Below are 22,295 nucleotides of genomic sequence, written 5' to 3' on the forward strand. Positions count from 1 at the left end.
AGTTTTCGTTTAAATAATTTAATATTGCATATATTTTTAATTTCACCAGGTAACTTATTATGGCAAACCACTCCATTAATATTGCCAAGTAAGTCGTTGTGTGTGTTTCATTCCACGCAATGACCACGACCCTCAGCCAAGAGGAAATACGACTATCAAACTGATAAAAAGTTCATTTTTATCATTATGCATGCATATTGTTATATTATATGGATTGGAACTGTGTTCTGGCATTTCTGCTAGTTTTTAACCCCAGACGCAAAAAAAGGTGTTATAAGTATGACCGCTAAGTGTGTCTGTCGTGTACACACGGCACCGTAGCTCATTAACGGGTGAATCGATTTCGATGCGATTTTCTATTTGGATAGCAAATTTTTATGTGGTGGTCTTTAGATATGTTATTGGATCAACCATTCAAAAGTTGTAGCGAAACAAATATTGAAAGTCGGGGAGTTTTTTTTAATTTGTCCAACAAATAAACTTGTAGCCTTTGTCATTCGTTGCCTAACTATATTATTAGTTTCAGGGCCCAACGGAAATGTGCACGATTGGTGTTCAACTGCTTTCCCAACTCGTGGTCGAGATGAATCAGGTTTCAGAGGCAGACGCTAACCGGTCGTTGGCTAAACATAGGAAGATTGCCTCCTCGTTCCGGTGAGTTGGTTAGTGTGTTAATTTGTGGCTTGTGGTTCCGCCCTGGAATGGGATCACTCGGTGGACGAATGGGCACACAGCCTGGGCAGCTGATAGGCAACAATAGCGTTCTCACAGAGGGTTGACTTGACAGTCAGTCCGGTTGTAAAATCATAGCCGAATCTTATCTTAATTACTTGATCCAATATTTTTGTGTGATAGTCAATTATGTTGTCTTTGGTCGACTTTTCGTTTCATCATTATTTTCATACAAACTTTCATATTTTTGAGCTGGAGCTTTATGGGAGTCTTAACTATGTATGTATGTATTGTATATACATACCTACCAAATTTTATCAAAGTCTCTCTAACAGATTAAGTTGTGAAAACACAACGGACACTATTTTCGTACAAACTTTCATTCCCCTTTAGACTCATTGGGGGTTGAATTTTTGAATATAAATTACCTATTATTAAACAGTGTTCTTCAAAAAGCTACAAACCAAAGCAATTGGGAACGAGGCAGTAGACTTAGTTTAAGTATTTTTTTTACCGCAATTAGTGACGTATATCATCCTATATTGAATAAAAAAAATTTGAATTCGACCGCCGTTGACAAATATTTATCGAATTCCAGCGACACTCAACTGTTTGAAATTTTCCGCCTGGCGTGTTCTATGCTGTCGGCAACACGGGGCAAGGCGCTCGACATGTCCGATTCGCGTCCTCACGCGCTGATAGCGGCCGTGCTCAAGCTGGCGCACAACTGCTTGACATTCGACTTCATCGGCACCACAGGGGACGAGTGCTCAGACGACATGTGCACCGTGCAGGTGAGCCTCCTACTTCATCGTGAAATTAGTTTCACGAAATTAGTTTCGTGACACTAGTGTCACGGAACTAATGTCAGGCCGTTCTACTCTATTTACTTTACTGTGAAAGTAACTTTATGTGACGACATTACTTTCGTGACACAAGTTTCTCGTAACTAACTTAGGGTACAGCGGTTATATGGTAAGTTGTATGTCATTAATCTCATTCTGATAAAGGTTTCATGCATAATTAAATTACTTTCATGACTCTACTTTTACGGCTTAGGAAACTAGTTACATTAAAGAGGTTAGTAACATTACTATTTTCGCGACACTACTTTCATGTCACTGTAAAGTGTCACTTGTAAACACTTGTGAGGGCCTATAAATGACTGAATGTTTGTAATTTTGTATCTAGAATATAACTATGGCTGTCGGTCTTCTTCCAAATAAAATTTTATTTTGAAATAATTTTTATGCAATTATGTATATATAATTATTATTATATATACAGATTGAGCTAGCCTCAAACTAAGTTCGAGACTTGTGTTATGGGATACTAACTCAACGATACTATATTTTATAACAAATACATATATAGATAAACATCCAAGACCCGGGCCATTCGGAAAAGACCATTTTCCATCGTGACCCGACCGGGGATCGAACTCCTTTGAACCGAGAGGTCCCCTCTCGGTTAAGAGGCGAACACCTTACCACTGTCTGATATGACCTTAGATTCCGACGTCATGGCGGCCGACGTTCCTGGAGCCCAGCACGCTGGAGCTGTTCTTCGAGTTGTACCACATGGTGGGCGGCGCCCTGGGCGGGCTGGCGCTGGGCTGCCTCGTGCAGCTGGCGTCAGTGCGCCGCTCGCTGTTCTCCAACACCGAGCGCGCCAAGTTCCTCGCGCGGCTGGCCTGTGGCGTGCGCAACATTCTCGACAACACACAGGTGCGCGTGCGCGTGCGCTCGACAACCTTCATTTATATCGTTATTTAGCTGTAACTCTTCCTAAATTAATCAGTTTAGGAAAAAAAAGCAAGAAAAACAAAAGCTTCGCAAAGTTTTCAATTTGTGTTTGTATTTATTTCGTCGTCGCAAAATGCCACTTCATAGAAAAAACAAATTGAACACGACAATTCACAAAATGCCCATAAGAATATATATTGTGCCACGAAACGCCAATTTGTTATCAAAATGGCAATAAAGAGGCAATTTGCGAAAGGGACATTATGCGAAAAAGACATTATGAATGAATTAATTCAAAAGAGAAACACAATCACAAAACACATACCTAACAATACGCAATACGGTATTTTTTCTAAAGGGACATTTTGCGACGAAGCTAAATAAATTAAAACCCATTTATTAATTTATATATCACTAGCGGACTGCCACGGTTTCGCTCGGGTGAAACTATGATAAGAAAATATGCCTATGTCACTCCTAAGGTTTCATCTATCTCCGTGCCAAATTTCATCAAAATCGATCGAGTAAATTCGTTAGTGAGTTTATTCGTTACAAACAAAAAAAAATTTTTTTTCTCTTTATATTATTAATATGGAATATTATTTTATTATATACTAGGTTTTGCCCACAACTTCGTATGTGAGTAAAAATCCGTTTCCCGTGGGAATTTCAGGAAATCCTTTCTTAGCGCTCCCCTACACTGTCCTAGGAACCTACACACCAAATGTCAGCTTTCTACGCCCAGTAGTTTCGGCTGTGCGTTGTCTGTCAGTCAGTCAGTCACTCAGTAACGGAAGAATTTTATTTATTTTAATTGATGATATCACAGGGCCTCTCGGAACCGACGAACTATCACGAATTCTGCCGATTGCTCGCGCGGCTGAAGTCCAACTACCAATTGGGGGAGCTGGTGATGGTGGATAACTACCCCAGGCTCATCGAGCTGGTAGCCAAGTTCACCGTGCAAAGTTTACAGGTATACCTATATACAATACATTGCAGCTATTTATCACTCAAGCGGATTCGCCCGCCAATTTTATTTATTTATTTATTCAAACTTTATCAAAATTGGCACAATAGGGGACACTTAACGCTAAAAGCATTCTGTACCAATCAACACCATTTGTGAAAACCAATGCTCATTTATTCCCTCGTCTAGCTGATGTTGTATTGAGGAATCATCGAGATATCTATCGATTATGCATGCACCCATCAAAAACTGCTTTACTCGGTAATAGCATAGTATGTATGGCACCGAAAATTTACAACAAAATTCCAAATCAATATAAAAGCTTAAACTAAAATCTATTTAAAAAGCACCTCAAGTCTTTATTAACTGATAAATGTTATTATACTTTAAATGATTTCTTTAATGATAGACTCGGATATAATTTAGAGCTAGTGTAATTTTTCTTTGTTATTTGTAGTGTTAGCATGCGCCTCTTTATTTATTTATATTTGCATACCTATATTCGGTAAAACGTGTAGGTTTAATTCATTGTAACATCAATTTGTATATCTGTACTCATGTTTTTGGCAAATAAATGTTTTCTTTCTTTCTTTCAAACCTTCGGGAAAAACAGAAAGGTTAAAGCGATAGATGCTTGATTGAATAAAAGTCAATACATAGAATACATATAATAGGTACATACATATAATACATAAAATTTAATACAAACAAATGTATACGTAGATATACATATATATAGATACATACAAATATAAGTAAGAGAAAGACGTAAGTAATTGTGTTAGTTAAAATTAATTATATATTTGCAAAATTTCAAGAAGATTGATTACGTAGATAAAGCGGGAAGGGGTAACAAACAAACAAACTTACTTGCGCATTTATAACATTAGCTGGGTTGGATTCACGAGTGTTTTCCGTATTTGACAGATGTGGCAGTTCGCGCCGAACTCTGTGCACTATCTCCTGTCTCTATGGCAGAGGATGGTGGCGTCAGTGCCGTACGTGAAGGCGAGTGAGCCGCATCTCCTCGAGACGTATGCGCCCGGCGTCACCGCGGCTTACATCGGCTCCAGGCTCGACTCCGTCGCCAGTGTCGTCACGTGAGTTCATCTGAACACGCGAACTCCTCAGTAGCTTTAGGTTATTACGTAGTGCTCAGATATAAGAGAGGAATTTTCAAAATTCGACTTTTATGTTACGTTATGGGCGAGTTATTATAATATATATATATATATGTATATAATGATGTAAATTCGTCCTCCTAATTTTTAATATATGTATAAGATCTATATTTGTTAATTGACGTCCTTGGAGAAAAGGCCGCGGTGAAGTTTGTTGCGCTGCTTCTTCTTCACCTGCGCTTTGGAAGCCGCCAGTAGACTTAGTTTAACTAATTTTTGACGTCAATAAGTGATCATCCTAAATTCGATCCTAATGTGAATGTCGCTGTTGCAGTGGTAAAATGCTTGTGTGCGTGCGAGAGGTCCCGGGTTCGAACCCCGATCGGGTCATGATGGAAAATGATCTTTTTCTGATTGGCTCGGGTCTTGGATGTTTATCTATATATGTATTTGTTATAAAATATAGTATCGTTGAGTTAATATCCCATAACACAAGTCTCGAACTTACTTTGGGGCTAGCTCAATTAGATTTGTCCATGTATATTTATTTATTGAAATTGAATGAAGAATTTTGAATTTGAATCTGAAGTCGTCCGGCTACAGATTCAACACATCGATTTTTTTTGAATTAGTCGAACAAACTTGTGACCGCAGTGACGGCCTGGAGGACCCGCTGGACGAGGTGGGCACGGTGCAGCAGCAGCTGGAGCAGCTGTCGGTGATCGGCCGCTGCGAGTACGGCAAGACCTGCCAGCTGCTCGTGGCGCACTTCGACCGCGCCGCCGCCGTCTACAGCGTGGAGGCGCGCGTGCAGCAGACGCTGATCCTGCAAGGTCTGTCCCGGCCCGGGGCGTTTTGGGGAAATTACGTTTTGAGAAAATGACGCTTTGCGAAAAATGGCATTTTGCGAAAATGACGTTTTGAGAAAATGACGTTTTGCGAAAAATGGCATTTTGCGAAAATGACGTTTTGAGAAAATGACGTTTTGCGAAAAATGGCATTTTGCGAAAACGACGTTTTGAGAAAATGACGTTTTGCGAAAAATGGCATTTTGCGAAAATGACGTTTTGAGAAAATGACGTTTTGCGAAAAATGGCATTTTGCGAAAATGACGTTTTGCGAAAGTGACATGGAAAGAAAGAGATATTAAAAAAGAGACTCGCGGTAATGACATTTTGTGTAAGTGATATTTTGCGATAGGTTCTTTTTGAGAATATGACATTTTGTGAAAATGACGTTTCAAGAAAGTGTCGGAAACAAGGCAACAAAACATTTTGAAAAAATGACATTGACAAAAATGCTGAAATAGGTGACGCGCGCAAATGACATTATATTAAAGAGACTTGCGGAAATGAAACTTTGACAAAGTGACATCGAAATTGACCATCGATATTACACGGAATTAGTTATTCACAATAACATACGACTAAACTCACACACTACGACCATTTGAACCATTGAAATTATCATATGTTTCTATACTGAAACATATTATGATGATCGAGTCCTTTTGACCATGTACTTTATTGTGTACTTACATTGTTATATAAGCATATTACTGACAAAATATTATATAGGTACAAATTTATCAATTTCCGAATGCTATCGAAAAAAATAGATAATACTTAAATTACTTAAATAATAATAGATTTTGACCCAAAATCATTTTGCTTCAAAAATATAAATCAAATCATTTATTCAGAAATTAGGCTTTCACAGGTACTTCTTCACGTCATATTCTAAATTAAACTATATTTACCAAAGCTATATTTACCATTTTTTCTCAGCAGTGGTCGTTCCCAAATGTTACTAACATTTGGGAACGACCACTGCTGAGAAGAAATGCCGAAAGGAACTCATTCAAACATTGTTGGTTGGTGTTGGGTTCAAAAACTTCAAATGCAAAATGGTTTTGAAAACTAACTTGGCGACCTCGGTGGCGCAGTGGTAAAGTGCTTGCCTCTGAACCGAGAGCTCTCGGGTTCGATCCCCGGTCGGGTCGTGATGGAAAATGATATTTTTCTGATTGGCCCGGGTCTTGGATGTTTATCTATATATGTATTTGTTATAAAATATAGTATCGTTGAGTTAGTATCCCATAACACAAGTCTCGAACTTACTTTGGGTATAGCTCAATATGTGTGATTTGTCCTAATATATTTTTTTAATTTACTAAATAATTCTCAGGTCAGCTGACGTGGTTGGTGTATATAATCGGAGCCGCGATCGGCGGAAGAGCATCAGCCACCACGTGTGACGACAACGACGCCATGGACGGAGAGCTAGTATGCAGGGTGCTGCAGCTGATGAACCTCACGGACTCCAGGCTGGCTAATGTGAGACGTCTGTATATAGCTATCTCTCTCATTCAGCAGCCGCGTGTGACGACGCCATGGACGGAGAGCTAGTATGCAGGGTGCTGCAGCTGATGAACCTCACGGACTCCAGGCTGGCTAATGTGAGACGTCTGTATATAGCTATCTCTCTCATTCAGCAGCCGCGTGTGACGACGCCATGGACGGAGAGCTAGTATGCAGGGTGCTGCAGCTGATGAACCTCACGGACTCCAGGCTGGCTAATGTGAGACGTCTGTATATAGCTATCTCTCTCATTCAGCAGCCGCGTGTGACGACGCCATGGACGGAGAGCTAGTATGCAGGGTGCTGCAGCTGATGAACCTCACGGACTCCAGGCTGGCTAATGTGAGACGTCTGTATATAGCTATCTCTCTCATTCAGCAGCCGCGTGTGACGACGCCATGGACGGAGAGCTAGTATGCAGGGTGCTGCAGCTGATGAACCTCACGGACTCTAGGCTGGCTAATGTGAGACGTCTGTATATAGCTATCTCTCTCATTCAGCAGCCGCGTGTGACGACGCCATGGACGGAGAGCTAGTATGCAGGGTGCTGCAGCTGATGAACCTCACGGACTCCAGGCTGGCTAATGTGAGACGTCTGTATATAGCTATCTCTCTCATTCAGCAGCCGCGTGTGACGACGCCATGGACGGAGAGCTAGTATGCAGGGTGCTGCAGCTGATGAACCTCACGGACTCTAGGCTGGCTAATGTGAGACGTCTGTATATAGCTATCTCTCTCATTCAGCAGCCGCGTGTGACGACGCCATGGACGGAGAGCTAGTATGCAGGGTGCTGCAGCTGATGAACCTCACGGACTCCAGGCTGGCTAATGTGAGACGTCTGTATATAGCTATCTCTCTCATTCAGCAGCCGCGTGTGACGACGCCATGGACGGAGAGCTAGTATGCAGGGTGCTGCAGCTGATGAACCTCTAAAGACTCTAGGTTGGCTAATGTGTGTCTAAATAACAACTAAAACTGTATCAAAATCCGTTGCGTGTTATAAAAGACAGCTTAGAAACACAAAGTTGCGAATGGCGACTTTGTTTTGTACTATTTTTATTTATATACGAAGCTATCGGCGCTTCGCTCCCGTGGGAATTTCCGGATAAAAGTAGTAAGTATTATTCCAGGTTATATTCTACCCGTGTACCAAATTTCATAACAATCGGTAAAGTAGATTTTGCGTGAAAGAGTAACAAACAACTACAACTTTCGCATTTATTATAAATGCGGAAATACACGGTTACTGGTATCTAACGCATAATCTTCCAAAGACGCATAAGGTACATAGAGACTAACATCTTTTGTTCTACGACTTTTGTTTAGACGTAATAAATATATACATTTTCCTTTTTTTTAGTTCTAATGTAGTTTCTATAAAACGTTAACTCTATGTTCGATTCCGCTACATAACGCACTGTACTGTCTCGTGTGGCTTGACTATTGCATAGAGTTGTGTTGAATCGCAAATTAGATATAGAACTACGAATCAAGAAAGTCGTAGAATAAAAGTTGCTTGTTTTGATGTACCGAAGTAGTCTTTAGGAGATTTTGCGTTTGATACCAGTAACCTTGTATATTAAGATTTTGAGAAGGTGAATTAATTATTTTAAAAAAAATTCAATATTTCAAAATTTCTTTATTTCGGATAATAGAATCCATTTGTTAGTAAATGAACATTTTATATTCAAAAATATGTTAGTAAAGAATTAATAAAATCATACATTCTGTTCCCAGGGTGGCTGTGAGAAACTGGAGCTGGCGATGATGTCGTTCTTCGAGCAGTTCAGGAGGATATACGTCGGGGAACAAGTGCAGAAAAACAGCAAAGTGTACAGGCGACTCTCTGAGGTGTTGGGCTTGAGCGACGAGAGTCAGCTGCTGAGTGTTCTCATGAGGAAGATGTGAGTTCATTTGTTCTGTTTCTTTCTCTTTTTATCTACCTCACTCGTCACATCTTGCAGGAGAATAGCAAAGTGTACAGGAGATTTAGTAGTCCAGCTGTTGAGTGTTCTCATGAGGAACTTTCCTCATACACACCTGTGTATGATTTTATATTTATATTTAAAAAATGGTAAGCTCTTCTGCAATAATAGGGACCAACACTGTTTGAATGAGTTTCTTTCGGCATTTCTTCTCAGCAGTGGTCGTTCCGAAATGCTAGTAGTTTGTAGCTTTGGTAAACATCATTTAATTTAGAATATGACGTGAAAAAGTGCCTGTGAAGGTCTAATTTCTGAATAAATGATTTGATTTTGATTGTGCTCACAAGGAAGTAACTCAACGGTTGACTTTGTAGACATGTTTTTTTTTATCACACGAATGCAATAATCCGGAAGACAATAAAAATACATGTCAAAAAAGATTATAAATATATAATAAAGAAAAAATAAAATGTTTCTCTTTCAGAATAACAAATCTGAAGTACTGGGGTGGTAGTGAACAGATTATAGCGAAGACACTAGGCTTGCTCAGCGACCTCAGCGGCGGGTACTCCTGCGTGAGGAAACTAGTCAAATTGGAGGAGACGCAGTTCATGCTTACGCATCACACGGTCAGTGAGAACAACTTTAGTATAACTGTGACTGTAGGTGAAGTTAGTGCGGTGGGACATCAATGACTCCGGCTGCGACATACAGTTATGTGCGTACGAGGGGCGCGTGTGGCATTATTTTGAGAAGTATTATTTTAGAAGTATTACAAAGGACAGTGCTACGGGAAGCTTATAAATATAGAAGCGCAAGTTAATTCTTACTTTGGGGCTAGTTCAATCTGTGTGATTTGTCCTAATATATTTATTTCTTTATTTAGCTAGATTGGATTTGTCACAAATTCAAAATTCTTTATTCAATTTAGGATGATATACATCACTTATTGACGTCAAAAAAATTACTTAAACCAAGTCTACTGCCGGCTTCCAAAGCGCAGGTGAAGAAGAAGCGGCGCAACAAACTTCACCGAAGCCTTTTCTCCAAGGACGTCAATTAACAAATATAGGTCTTATACATATATTAAAAATTAGGAGGACGAATTTACATCATTATTAAAAATGTCAAAATTTTAATGAATAAATAAAATAAAAGTTGTAATTCCAATAAAATTGTTGAAAATTGTCACACAAAATATATATACATATATATATATATATATAAAGCTAAATGTACAAAACGTACGTAATAATGTCATAAATCAATTACATATGTTATGAGGATACTGCACCATGCTTGGGCCAGACATTATTGTCATTCACATAATCGTCAGACTTGTAATATGCATTTTTACAAAGTACTTCTTTTATATAATTTCTAAATTTTTTGTCCGGCAAATCAAGAATCCATTTAGGCAATTTGTTATAAAAACGGATACAGTTCCCAACAAAAGACGTTCTAACTTTGGCCAGCCGATGCCCGGGGACAGACAATTTATCTTTATTACGTAAGGCTCTATCAGTGTAATCACCAACTTTTTTAAATAAGTTTAAATTTTTCCGGACATGCATAATGTTGTCAAATATGTATTGAGAGGGTAAAGTTAAAATATTAATATCTTTAAAAAAATCTCTAAGGGAATCCCTTCTCCTTAAACCGTCTGAGACACATTGTCTAACGTTCATCGATAAACTTATTTTTATTTTATTTATTAGCTTTTGCCCGCTGCTTCGCCCGCGTGAATTTCTATGCAAGTTTCACCTCCCATTATAGTCGATTGTTTGTATGTATATATGTATGTACCTATGTTTCAACGGGGGTCTGTAACTTCATGCATATAAAATTTCATCAAAATTGGTGCAGCGGTTTAGCCGTTAACGCGGAACAGACGCGACAGACTTTCGCATTTATATAATAATACTACCTGCGACCCGGGGAATTCCGGGATAATAAATACCCTATGTGTTATTCCAGGTTATATTCTACCCGTGTACCAAATTTCATAACAATCCGTCCAGCAGATTTTGCGTGAAAGAGTAACAAACATACAACCTCACCAACATTCGCATTTTTAATATTACTAGCTTTTGCCCACAACTTCGTATGTGAGTAAAAATCCGTTACCCGTGGGATTACAATTTCAGGAAATCCCTTCTTAGCTTAGCTTTCAGCATTCAGCATTGAGTACGGTTCTCGCAGCCACCGCATGCGCACGTTTCTATGAGCCATTCCGAGCAAAACCAGTGATCTAGACCTCTCTCTTACGACCCTTAACACCGTGTCACCGTGTCTACGGTCGCTGGACGCAGACGTACCAACAAGACCAATCCACAAGACCTCCGGCCTACGGCGCTTAACCCGGGCGCTCAGTGTCTCGCACGAATGGTTTCTACATTTACAAAGAAGTGGACACTCTGTAGCTCCTTCTCGCACCTATGCTATTCTAAGTTAAGTGAAGTGAAACAGTGCAAGTGAATGATTTAAAATTAAGCTACCGGCGCTTGCGATTATATCACAGAAGAAATCATACCAAATAATTATAAACCTGTTCATTATATCACAATAATAATACTGTTGCCTATTATAGCTAAGTAATAACAAAAAGTTTAATAATTTATAGCCTGGCCAGAGTTTCGAAGCAAAATATTAATTACAACAAAAGGATTACTTGCAACTTATATCTATCCAGTCCAGAAAGGTGAATCAGCTGTGTGCCTACGCATTTTCATTTTCTACTATTTGCTCAGCCTATCTTTTTCATTTGACTACGGCGCCGTAAAGCGGTTGATACTAACGATTCCCGAAAATAAAGCTTTTCCATGCCATTAAAGCGTACTCCACCAACAACACCAAATATGTCAAAATCAGACACTGATTTGTCAATCCCTCGCACCGAAATAAGTTCTGAGGACCTCCTTCACAATATTACCACACGACATAAAAGGCCGCGTCAGGGCTCCTCATCACCTACCCAAGTGAATCAATTTAGCAGTGATTTGAGGGAAATGATGGAGGCACTCCACACATCATCTATTAATCAACAAAAAATGATGAATAAACTAATAGAAGAGGTCGCTGAGATCAAAAAACAAAATATTAAAATCCAAAAATCTAACGTGCAAATTGAAAATACCTTGGAAAGCCTAAAAAATAGTAATGAAATTATGTTGAAAAGAATACAGCTTCTTGAAAAAGAGCGCTTTGATCAACAAAACTATATAGTCAGCCTAGAGAAGAAAATAGAGAACATGCAGCAGACTTCTCGTCCATCCAATGTTGAAATACGAAATGTTCCAGCGGTCCAGGAAGAATCGTTTACGGACCTGACGGCCCACCTACAAAATATAGGACAAGCACTACATGTGGAAATCCAACCCTCGGATATACGTGACACTTACCGCATAGGAAAGAATAAAATAATCGTTGCCGAATTTCAATCTGTTCACCTGAAGAATAAAGTTCTGGCAGCGGCACGCAAATATAATAAAGATCACAGTGGAGACCAACGACTCAACACTTCCAATATTGGCCTTGCAGGGGACCCCACCCCCATATACATATCCGAGTACCTTGCAGGAAGCAACAGGAAGCTGTTCTACGAGGCCCGAGAATACGCTAAAGCCAACAATTACAAGTTTTGCTGGACCGGAAACGGAAATATTTACATGAAGAAGGATGAGCAATCGAAAGCGATTCGCGTAGACTCTGAAATCACGCTGAACTCTCTCCTAACAAAACAATGACTATATGTCAGTACAAACCATTTGTCTGTATTATTTGAGCCTTTTATTATGAAAATTTCTTACAATATGTGTTTTTGCATTTACTTAGCCTATCCTTATTTACAAATTTATCTGTTTAATAACATTTGCTGGGAATATAAAAGTTTCATATTATATAATCTACATACATCACTTATATCACACAAACCATATACATATATTATAACACTTACACTTAATTCGTTATACACAACACAAAATATGAATACGTATCTTGATAAGCATAATTGTCTATACTTAATGACCTTCTTTTTGTGGTACAGTGCGCAATTCCAACTCTATTTAAAAAATAATAATACAATAAATTTATTATTAAAAATAATATGACAGATATCAGCTCTTATTTCAATGAGTTGGAGGCGCTTAATGTATCACAAAGTTATTTATGTGCACCGGATCAATGTTTCAAATATATAAATTGTAATAAAAAATCTCTGACTGTTATTCATTTGAATATTTGTAGCATAAACTGCAACTTTGACCAATTCCAAACACTTCTTTCAACTTTAAACATACAATGTGATATTATCATCTTAACAGAATGTTGGTTATCAGTTACGCCATATCTCCCTAAATTGAATAACTTTACATCATATCAAACGATAGATGATGGCAATCAAAATGCAGGCGTCGTTATATACATTAGAAACACCTTGGATTGTAATGTCTTCGAACCTAAAATTATAAAGGAAGCTGATTGTCTAGTTTGTACACTTGGAACGGAGTTCGCTTTCATAGCTGTTTATAGATCACCATCATATAAAAACACAGACATATTCTTAAATTCTATCAATGATCTTCTATTGACCCTAAAATCCTATAAAACAGTTGGTTTAATAGGAGATCTTAATATAGATATACACACTTGTGACAGCGATAACCGTTCTGACAATTACCTCAACCTGATGGCAGCACACGGTTTGCTTCCGACGTATACCTATCCCACTCGACTGCAAAAATGTATTGATCATATTTTATTAAAAACTGATAAAAATTCCACTGCAATAGTTCTCGAATCTTCTATCACCGATCACTATCCAACATTGCTGTCGCTTCAGTTGACACGAGAAAAATCTGTTAAATCCATAACAAGTACTAAAATAAACTATGAACAAATAAAAATTGACCTAGCTTCTTTTGATTTTTCGCAAATAAAACAGCTTCAAAACGTAAATTCTGCTACAGATCTTTTGGTTTCATCAGTCAGTGATATAATAAACAAAAACACCGTTAGGTACACACCCCCCCGTAGTAAGAGAAATCTGAAGCCTTGGATTACGCCAGGCCTTCTACGCTGCATACGAAATCGAGACCGAATGCATAAACAATTAAAAAAACAACACAATAACGTCACGCTTGCGATTACTTATTCAAGATACAGAAATTATATCAATAAACTTTTGAAGAAATTGAAGAAAGAATACAATAGGCAGGCTCTAATGAGGACGAAAAATGATCCCAAATTAAAATGGAAGGCGATCAAAGAAATCACAAATATTGCACCATCACGCGTTAGTTCTAAAGCCCTCCTAAAGTCTACACATGATCCTACCAAATCTGTGAATGAGGTTAATAACTACTTTGTAAATGTTGGGAGAAACTTAGCTAATACAATAGGGCAAACTAATAAAACTTCATTTGTACCTCCCACAGCACCAGTTTCATCCCCTCGAAACTCCTTTGCTCTTTTTAATGTCACTGACTGTGACACTGTCAATGACGAAATTAATGACCACATAATGAATTTAAGAAGAGATTGCGCTACTGGGTGGGACAACATTTCATCCCGTATTCTGCAATCATCACGTGAAATTTTTGTCCCATTACTAAGACATATCTTTCAACTATCACTCACAAGTGGAGTTTTCCCAGATGCATTTAAGAAAGCCATCATTCATCCAATTTATAAGGGTGGTGATGGAGACGATGTCACCAACTATCGTCCGATATCTGTACTTACTGCAATGTCAAAATTATTGGAAAAAATTATTAATTCTCGGCTACTCAGATACCTTAATGCTAATAATATAATCTCAAATAATCAGTATGGTTTCAGAGCGGGTAGATCGACGGAGGATGCAGTATCTGCACTGGTTGATGACATAGTTGACTGCTTTGAAAAACAGAGAAAAGGACTAGGATTATTCCTAGATCTATCAAAAGCCTTCGACACCGTCTCTATCCCCAAACTTCTTTTAAAGTTGGAGGCTGTCGGTATTCGTGGTGTGGCTTTGGATCTTTTTAGAAGTTACCTGTCTAATCGGACACAAAAAGTAAAAATTGAAGAATACACAAGTGAAGAGGAGTACATAACAACTGGAGTCCCGCAGGGAAGTGTCCTTGGCCCCACACTTTTCATTATATATATCAATGATTTGTGCAAACTAACAATTCCTTTTTGTAACATATATACTTATGCTGATGACACAGCTTTATTAGTATCCGGTCGCTCATGGGAAGAAGCCCAAATACATGCAGAATCAGCCTTGGCCGTTGTTATGTCTTGGTTATCTGATAACCTACTCTCGCTTAATTTATCAAAAACTAATTGTTTGCCATTTGGACTTAATTCGACAACACTTCCTTCACATCACAATTTTGTAATCAAAGCCCATATATGCCAAAACCTGACCCCGAATTGCACTTGTTCAGTTATCCCCCAAGTAACTAACGTCAAATATCTTGGTATTATTCTAGACCAAAAATTAAAATGGCTACTACAAATTAAGTCGCTTATTTCTCGCGTGCGGAAAATGATATTTGTCTTTAAAAATCTTAGAAACGTGGCGGATTCTGATACACTGAAAAATACCTATTTTGCCCTACGTCAGTCTATTCTAATGTATGGTGTTCGGGTCTGGGGGTCAGCAGCAAAAACAAACTTACTGCCATTGGAAAGGGCACAGAGGGCTGTCCTTAAAGTGATGACACGTAAACCATACCGTTACCCAACCTCTCAGCTTTACACCGACGTAAAAGTGTTGGCAGTGAGGCAGCTCTTTGTGTTACAGACGGTACTTAAAAAACACTCTCTGCTAAAGTTTGACCCAAACCTCAACGCTAACCGACGACGACATCTTCAGTATAAGGTTTGCATAATACCACAACACAGAACATCAACAGCAGCCAGAAACTTCAGTGTATTAGGCGCAAAACTTTATAATAAATTAAACAAAGAAAGCAATATTTACTCATGCTCAAAATTTGTTTGCAAAAAACGTGTGCAAAAATTTCTACATTCATTAAATTACGACGAAACCGAAAACCTGTTACTCTAACTGTCTTCCATTCTGTATCCAAATCCTGCTTTCAATTTCCTAACAAACACACATTTATTTTCACACAACCCACACACACACACAAACACATACACACTTCACACATGCCACCTTTTGTACCCAGCAAATCAATTTAATTAAGTTCCTAGCTAAGGTTTCATTTCTTTAGTAACTTTTAAATAAGGTTTCCCAAAAATAACAGACTAGTCTAGTTTGGGAAACCTAGATCATTACTCTGTTCTTATTGCCATAAGCACTAAACTCTATAAATTTCCCTGCCACCCCGGGGCAACGGTCTCTGAGATACAGACTAACGTCTAGTTCAGAGATTGATTGTGTCTGGTTGGAGCAGGGGACTTTATAATACAATTATATAAACATGTACTTACTCCCTTTGTGTACTATGTAATGTGTTCTATGTCATAATGGCTAAATAAAGAATTATTCTACGCCCAGTAGTTTCGGCTGTGCGTTGTCTGTCAGTCAGTCAGTCACTCAGTAACGGTAGAGTTTTATATATATATATATATATTTAGAACAATACTAATCTATATATATATATATATATATATATATATATATATATATATATATATATATATATATATATATATATATATATATATATTAGTATTAGTATTGTTCTAAAATTGGTTTTTGAAGTCCCATTTCGTGTTCAAGGCGGAACATTTCCCATTCCTGGGCATATCTGGCGTGGGCACATCGGAAATGAGATGTCGCAGTATGCTGTACACGGCCCTCGGCAGACTGCTGATGGTCGAGCTGGGGGAGGACGAGGAGCGCTTCCACGCGTTCATGATGCCGCTCACAGGTGGGTCAATCAATCAATCAATCAATCAATCAATCAATCAATCAATCGATCGATCGATCAATCAATCAATCAATCAATCGTGATTGATGACGACATCATCATCATTTCGAGTGTGTTATCGTTGACACCGGTGTCAGATTTTATTCCAAGTCGCCTAAAGGCATCTGACATGGCTTTTACGACTACGTACACCGCCATTTAGTGGCAAGTAGTCGCGTACACACTAGTGAACTAAACTGTCAACCAGTGTGCAGGTTTCCTCACGATGTTTACCTTCACCGGAAGCAATTTGTGGTCTGTTGAAAACTACTATATATAAGTCAGATTAGTATACATACTCATGTGGCACGACTAGGATACGAACCTGAGACAAAGGTCTCGATGTACATATTCGATGTGCGTTGTCTGTCAGTCAGTAAGAAAAGGAAGAGTTTTATATATATAGATTGAACCTTTTCTCAGTTAGGCTTCTTCCGTTAGGGCCTTTAATTGATTTTAATTCTATGATAATACCTGTATTGTACATTAAGGATGCAATAAATGATTTGATTTACTTTTGCCCGCGGCTTCGCCCGCGTGAATTTCACTTCTTAAAAGTAATGAAGTTAAATATCAATCATTCTTTTATTCTTAAACCTATATGATTCAAATTAGTATTTTAGAAGCGTTGGTGGAGCAATGGTCAAGACGCCCGCCTGTGGATCGAAAGGTCTCAGGTTTGAATCCTACTCGTGTCACATGAGTATGTATACCAATTTGACTCATGTATAGTAGTTTTCATCGACCACCACTTGCTTCCGGTGAAGGAAAACATCGTGAGCATCGGTGTGCAGTTTCCACACCGGTTGATTATTAACTGGACTTAACGTGTGAAATGGAGAAGGCAATGGCAAACCACTCCATTAATTATGCCAAGAAAGTTGTTGTGTGTGTTTCATTCCACGTAATGACCGCGACCCTCAGCCATGAGGAATAAGACTAGACTTGCCTCGCCCATTTTAAACTACGTGTCGCCGTCCCAATACAATACTTTTACTGAGTAATGCCTTGGATTCTGAATGTAAAATCCGAAATGTGATGACGACGTTCGTGGCCTAATGGTCATCACGCCGGACCGCTACACTCGAGGTCCCGAGTTCGAACCCCGGTCAGGTCAACATGGAAAATGATCTTTTTCAGATTGACCTGGGTCTTGGATGTTTATCTATATATGTATATGTTATAGAATATAGTATCGTTGAGTTAGTATCCCATAACACAAGTCTCGAACTTACTTTGGGGCTAGCTCAATCTGTGTGATTTGTCCGTATATATTTTTATTTATTTAAAAATTAAACGCAAAACATCAGCTAATATTGTATGGAAACTTTTCAGCGGCGTTCGAAAGTTTAATAGGCCCTCTCGGCGGATCGGACAGCGCCGTATTCGCGTCCGAGGAGGCGCGGAAGACTCTGATAGGGCTCTGCCGAGACCTGAGGGGCCTCGCCTTCGCCTTCAACACCAAGACCACGTATATGATGCTGTTCGATTGGATGTGAGTGCTTGCTATCTCCCTTCAACATTTCTTTTTTATGTCCCGACGCAAAAGGAGGGCTGTTATAAGTTATAAGTTTCACGTGTTTGTCTGTGGCATCGTAGCTCCCAAACGGATGGAACGATTTTCGTTTAGTTTTTCTTGTGTCCTAGATAATTTTAGCCCGAGTGTTCTATATAGCCATGTTTCGTGAAAATCGGTTCAGCCGTTCGAAAGTTGTAGCGGAATGAATATTGAAAGTCGGGGGTTTTTTAATTTGTCTAACAAAAAAACTTTGTATTTTTTATTATTATAGCTTTTTGCTGGGCAATGGCGTCGCGTTCTGTGTCTTCATTGATTTAATTTTGAAATCTTGATCTTCTCGTTTCAAATGGTGTAATTATTATTATTTTTTTTAAATGTACAGTTATGTAACAAGTAAATTAAATTAAATTAGTCCCTATTTGTGCTTACAACTTTAGAACTACGCAACGGATTTTGATGCGGGTGTTTTTAATAGGAAGATTTCGATATATATAATTCATTATGGTTTTACCCCAGCAAAGTCTGGACGAGCCGCTAGTATATTATAGGTTTAAAGAACTTTATTATGACGACCTCGGTGGCGCAGTGGTAAAGTGCTCGCCTCTGAACCGAGAGGCCCCGGGTTCGATCACCGGTCGGGTTATGATGGAAAATTATCTTTTTCTGATTGGCCCGGATCTTGGATGTTTATCTATATATGTATTTGTTATATAGTATCGTTGAGTTAGTATCCCATAACACAAGTCTCGAACTTACTTTGGCGCTAGCTCAGTCTGTGTGATTTGTCTGTATATATTTATTTATTTATTATTCTCATAAGAAATTTAAATTTCACTTCAAATGAGATAACTAATTACTAAAGTGATTTTAGTAATTAGTATATTATATAGTAATTTAACAAAAATCTACGGACTACTGGCATTTCGGGACGATCACTTTACAATACGTACAAAACCGGGAAAACGCTCAGATAAGAGAGAGGCTAAGACATCACCCGTCCCTGTCCCGCAGCAATCAAAGACTGGTAAAATTCAGATGAGAGACCTCTCTCTCAGACTAAGACATCACCCGTCCCTGTCCCGCAGCAATCAAAGACTGGTAAAATTCAGATGAGAGACCTCTCTCTCAGACTAAGACATCACCCGTCCCTGTCCCGCAGCAATCAAAGACTGGTAAAATTCAGATGAGAGACCTCTCTCTCAGACTAAGACATCACCCGTCCCTGTCCCGCAGCAATCAAAGACTGGTAAAATTCAGATGAGAGACCTCTCTCTCAGACTAAGACATCACCCGTCCCTGTCCCGCAGCAATCAAAGACTGGTAAAATTCAGATGAGAGACCTCTCTCTCAGACTAAGACATCATCCGTCCCTGTCCCGCAGCAATCAAAGACTGGTAAAATTCAGATGAGAGACCTCTCTCTCAGACTAAGACATCACCCGTCCCTGTCCCGCAGCAATCAAAGACTGGTAAAATTCAGATGAGAGACCTCTCTCTCAGACTAAGACATCACCCGTCCCTGTCCCGCAGCAATCAAAGACTGGTAAAATTCAGATGAGAGACCTCTCTCTCAGACTAAGACATCACCCGTCCCTGTCCCGCAGCAATCAAAGACTGGTAAAATTCAGATGAGAGACCTCTCTCTCAGACTAAGACATCATCCGTCCCTGTCCCGCAGCAATCAAAGACTGGTAAAATTCAGATGAGAGACCTCTCTCTCAGACTAAGACATCACCCGTCCCTGTCCCGCAGCAATCAAAGACTGGTAAAATTCAGATGAGAGAGAGGGGCTAAGACATCACCCGTCCCTGTCCCGCAACCGTCAAAAACCGTGAAAACACTTAGAGAATGAGAGAGAGAGAGAGAGAGAGAGAGACTATAATATATCGACCGTCCCTGTCCCGCAGCTACCCGGTATACATGAAAGTATTACTCCGCGGCGTCTCCCTGTGGTTCGCGGAGCCGGCGCTGACGACGCCGGCGCTCAAGCTGGCGGCCGAGCTGGCGCAGAACCGCAACCAGCGGCTGCACTTCGACGTGAGCTCCCCCAACGGGATACTGCTGTTCCGGGAGCTGTCCAACATCATATGCGCTTACGGTGAGTCGTTTTCGTGAAATGACGTTTTTGAAAAACGTCACTTTCGCATAATGTCACTTTGGCAAGATGTCGTTTTAGCAGAATGTCACTTTCGCAAAATGTCACTTTCGCATAATGTAACTTTCGCAAAATGTCACTCACGCAGAATGTCTCTTTAGCAAAATGTAATTTTCGCATAATGTCACTTTAGCAAAATGTAATTTTCGTAAAATGTACTTTTCGCATAATGTCACTTTTGCAAAATGTAATTTTCGTATAAAGTCAGTTTGTCCGTCTGTCACAGCCAATTTCCTCCGCTTCTACTGGATCAAATTAGATGGAATTTAGTAAAATGGTGTAATCCTATGACACAAACACAGACAACAGCGTGTTATTTTTTCAAAGGTGATTTTCGTTATAAATTAAGAAATATATTAATTAATTCGAAAAAGAATTAATAGAAGACGCTTTGAATGTTTGGTGGTAGTTTAAAATTTGCGCGCTGTTGTATTTATTTTTAAAAATATCGTTTAATTTTCAATAATACCGTCATACAAAAACTCATATGGAGTACACACACGCGCGTGACACCACTGGCGTTGCTGGCGACGTCCCTTGATCTCCTAAACTACTGAACTGAGCCAAAAATGTTGTACCGGAAAATATATCTATAAATTTAAAAATAATAATAATGAGATGAAAGAAATATTTATTTTATGAAAATACTGTACGTCGGCGTGAGACGTGAAGAGATGAATTAATTCAGCCGAACTGGCGTGGTCTCGATAGCTCAGTGGACAAGATCACTGTCCCGGATAGACAGGGGCGCGGGTTCAATTCCCGCTCGATTCCAGAATTTTTTCATCTCATTATTATTCTCAAAAATAAGTTAAAAAGCATGTTGTGACATATTATTATCCATTTATATATATATATATTTAATACATTATCGGTGGCGCAGTGGTAAAGTTCTTGCCACTGAACCGAGAGGTCCCGGGTTCGATCCCCGGTCGGGTCATGATGGAAAATGATCTTTTTCTGATTGGCCCGGGTCTTGGATGTTTATCTATATATGTATTTGTTATAAAATATAGTATCGTTGAGTTAGTATCCCATAACACAAGTCTCGAACTTACTTTGAGGCTAGCTCAATCTGTGTGATTTGTCCTAATATATTTATATTTATTTATTTACCTATTTAAATTCTGTAAATTGTATGCAATCTCTCTTCATGCGAGTTCAACTTGTACTTGACCTGTTTTGTTTTTATTGCAGGCAGCAGAATCTTAACGATAGATGTAAGCAAGAAACAGATGTACGCGATGAAGTTAAAAGGGATATCTCTATGCTTCTCCATATTGAAAGCAGCTCTTTGCGGGAACTACGCAAATTTCGGAGTATTCAGGTAACATATGGTTTCGTCTACCCGTTACCCCTTGACGCATTATCTATATAACCAATTGTGGCGACATCTACCACGTCACATAGCCGACGTAGAAGGTTCACGACACTACGGATAGATGGCGCTACGTTCGACTCGCTACAGAAGCTGACAAGCCTAGATCGCGCAGACAGTGCGTTTTCGATTGGAAGCATAAATACAACCTCCGACATGACACCGTCGGAGTCGAGTATCACCTGGCTACTATTAGCGGGAAAATCTTTACTTTGTGGCGCTCGAGAATGATAACACTAATCTTCGTCTAATAATGTAGTTGCCATCACGTCAAAGAAAAAAAAAAGTATTCTTAATCATTCCAGTTAGCATATAAGTTCCTTGGGCGGTAGTCGGAAAATCACGTCAGATTACTTTAGGCGACTGGTATAAAATTGACTCCATCTTTAGTAATAAGACACTCGAAGAAGACTATATAATATTTGACATTGACAGTACGAGGCAAGTTTTGTCTCGTTTTCTAGAGATTTTCATAAAAAAAGTATGTTTTTTTTTTATACACGGTTACTGGTATCT

At 39.1% G+C, this 22,295-nt stretch overlaps 1 protein-coding gene across 2 annotated transcripts in view; it reads left to right on the forward strand.

Moving 5' to 3' along the window:
- Positions 1–22,295, forward strand: part of Ranbp16 — a 37,061-nt gene that overhangs the window by 5,592 nt on the left and 9,174 nt on the right. The window contains exons 6-18 of one of the 2 annotated variants that reach the window (XM_053767418.2): positions 521–654; positions 1,271–1,466; positions 2,184–2,399; positions 3,247–3,393; positions 4,315–4,487; positions 5,163–5,341; positions 6,696–6,844; positions 8,607–8,773; positions 9,279–9,423; positions 16,539–16,689; positions 18,064–18,223; positions 20,154–20,344; positions 21,599–21,728. In XM_053767418.2, the coding sequence (XP_053623393.1) occupies positions 521–654; positions 1,271–1,466; positions 2,184–2,399; positions 3,247–3,393; positions 4,315–4,487; positions 5,163–5,341; positions 6,696–6,844; positions 8,607–8,773; positions 9,279–9,423; positions 16,539–16,689; positions 18,064–18,223; positions 20,154–20,344; positions 21,599–21,728 (2,138 nt within the window). The remainder of the gene's footprint in view (positions 1–520; positions 655–1,270; positions 1,467–2,183; positions 2,400–3,246; positions 3,394–4,314; positions 4,488–5,162; positions 5,342–6,695; positions 6,845–8,606; positions 8,774–9,278; positions 9,424–16,538; positions 16,690–18,063; positions 18,224–20,153; positions 20,345–21,598; positions 21,729–22,295) is intronic. The other variant, XM_053767419.2, reaches the window with a different exon arrangement.

The sequence above is a fragment of the Plodia interpunctella genome, chromosome 30 (assembly GCF_027563975.2).
Source record: "Plodia interpunctella isolate USDA-ARS_2022_Savannah chromosome 30, ilPloInte3.2, whole genome shotgun sequence".
Taxonomy (NCBI): domain Eukaryota; kingdom Metazoa; phylum Arthropoda; class Insecta; order Lepidoptera; family Pyralidae; genus Plodia; species Plodia interpunctella.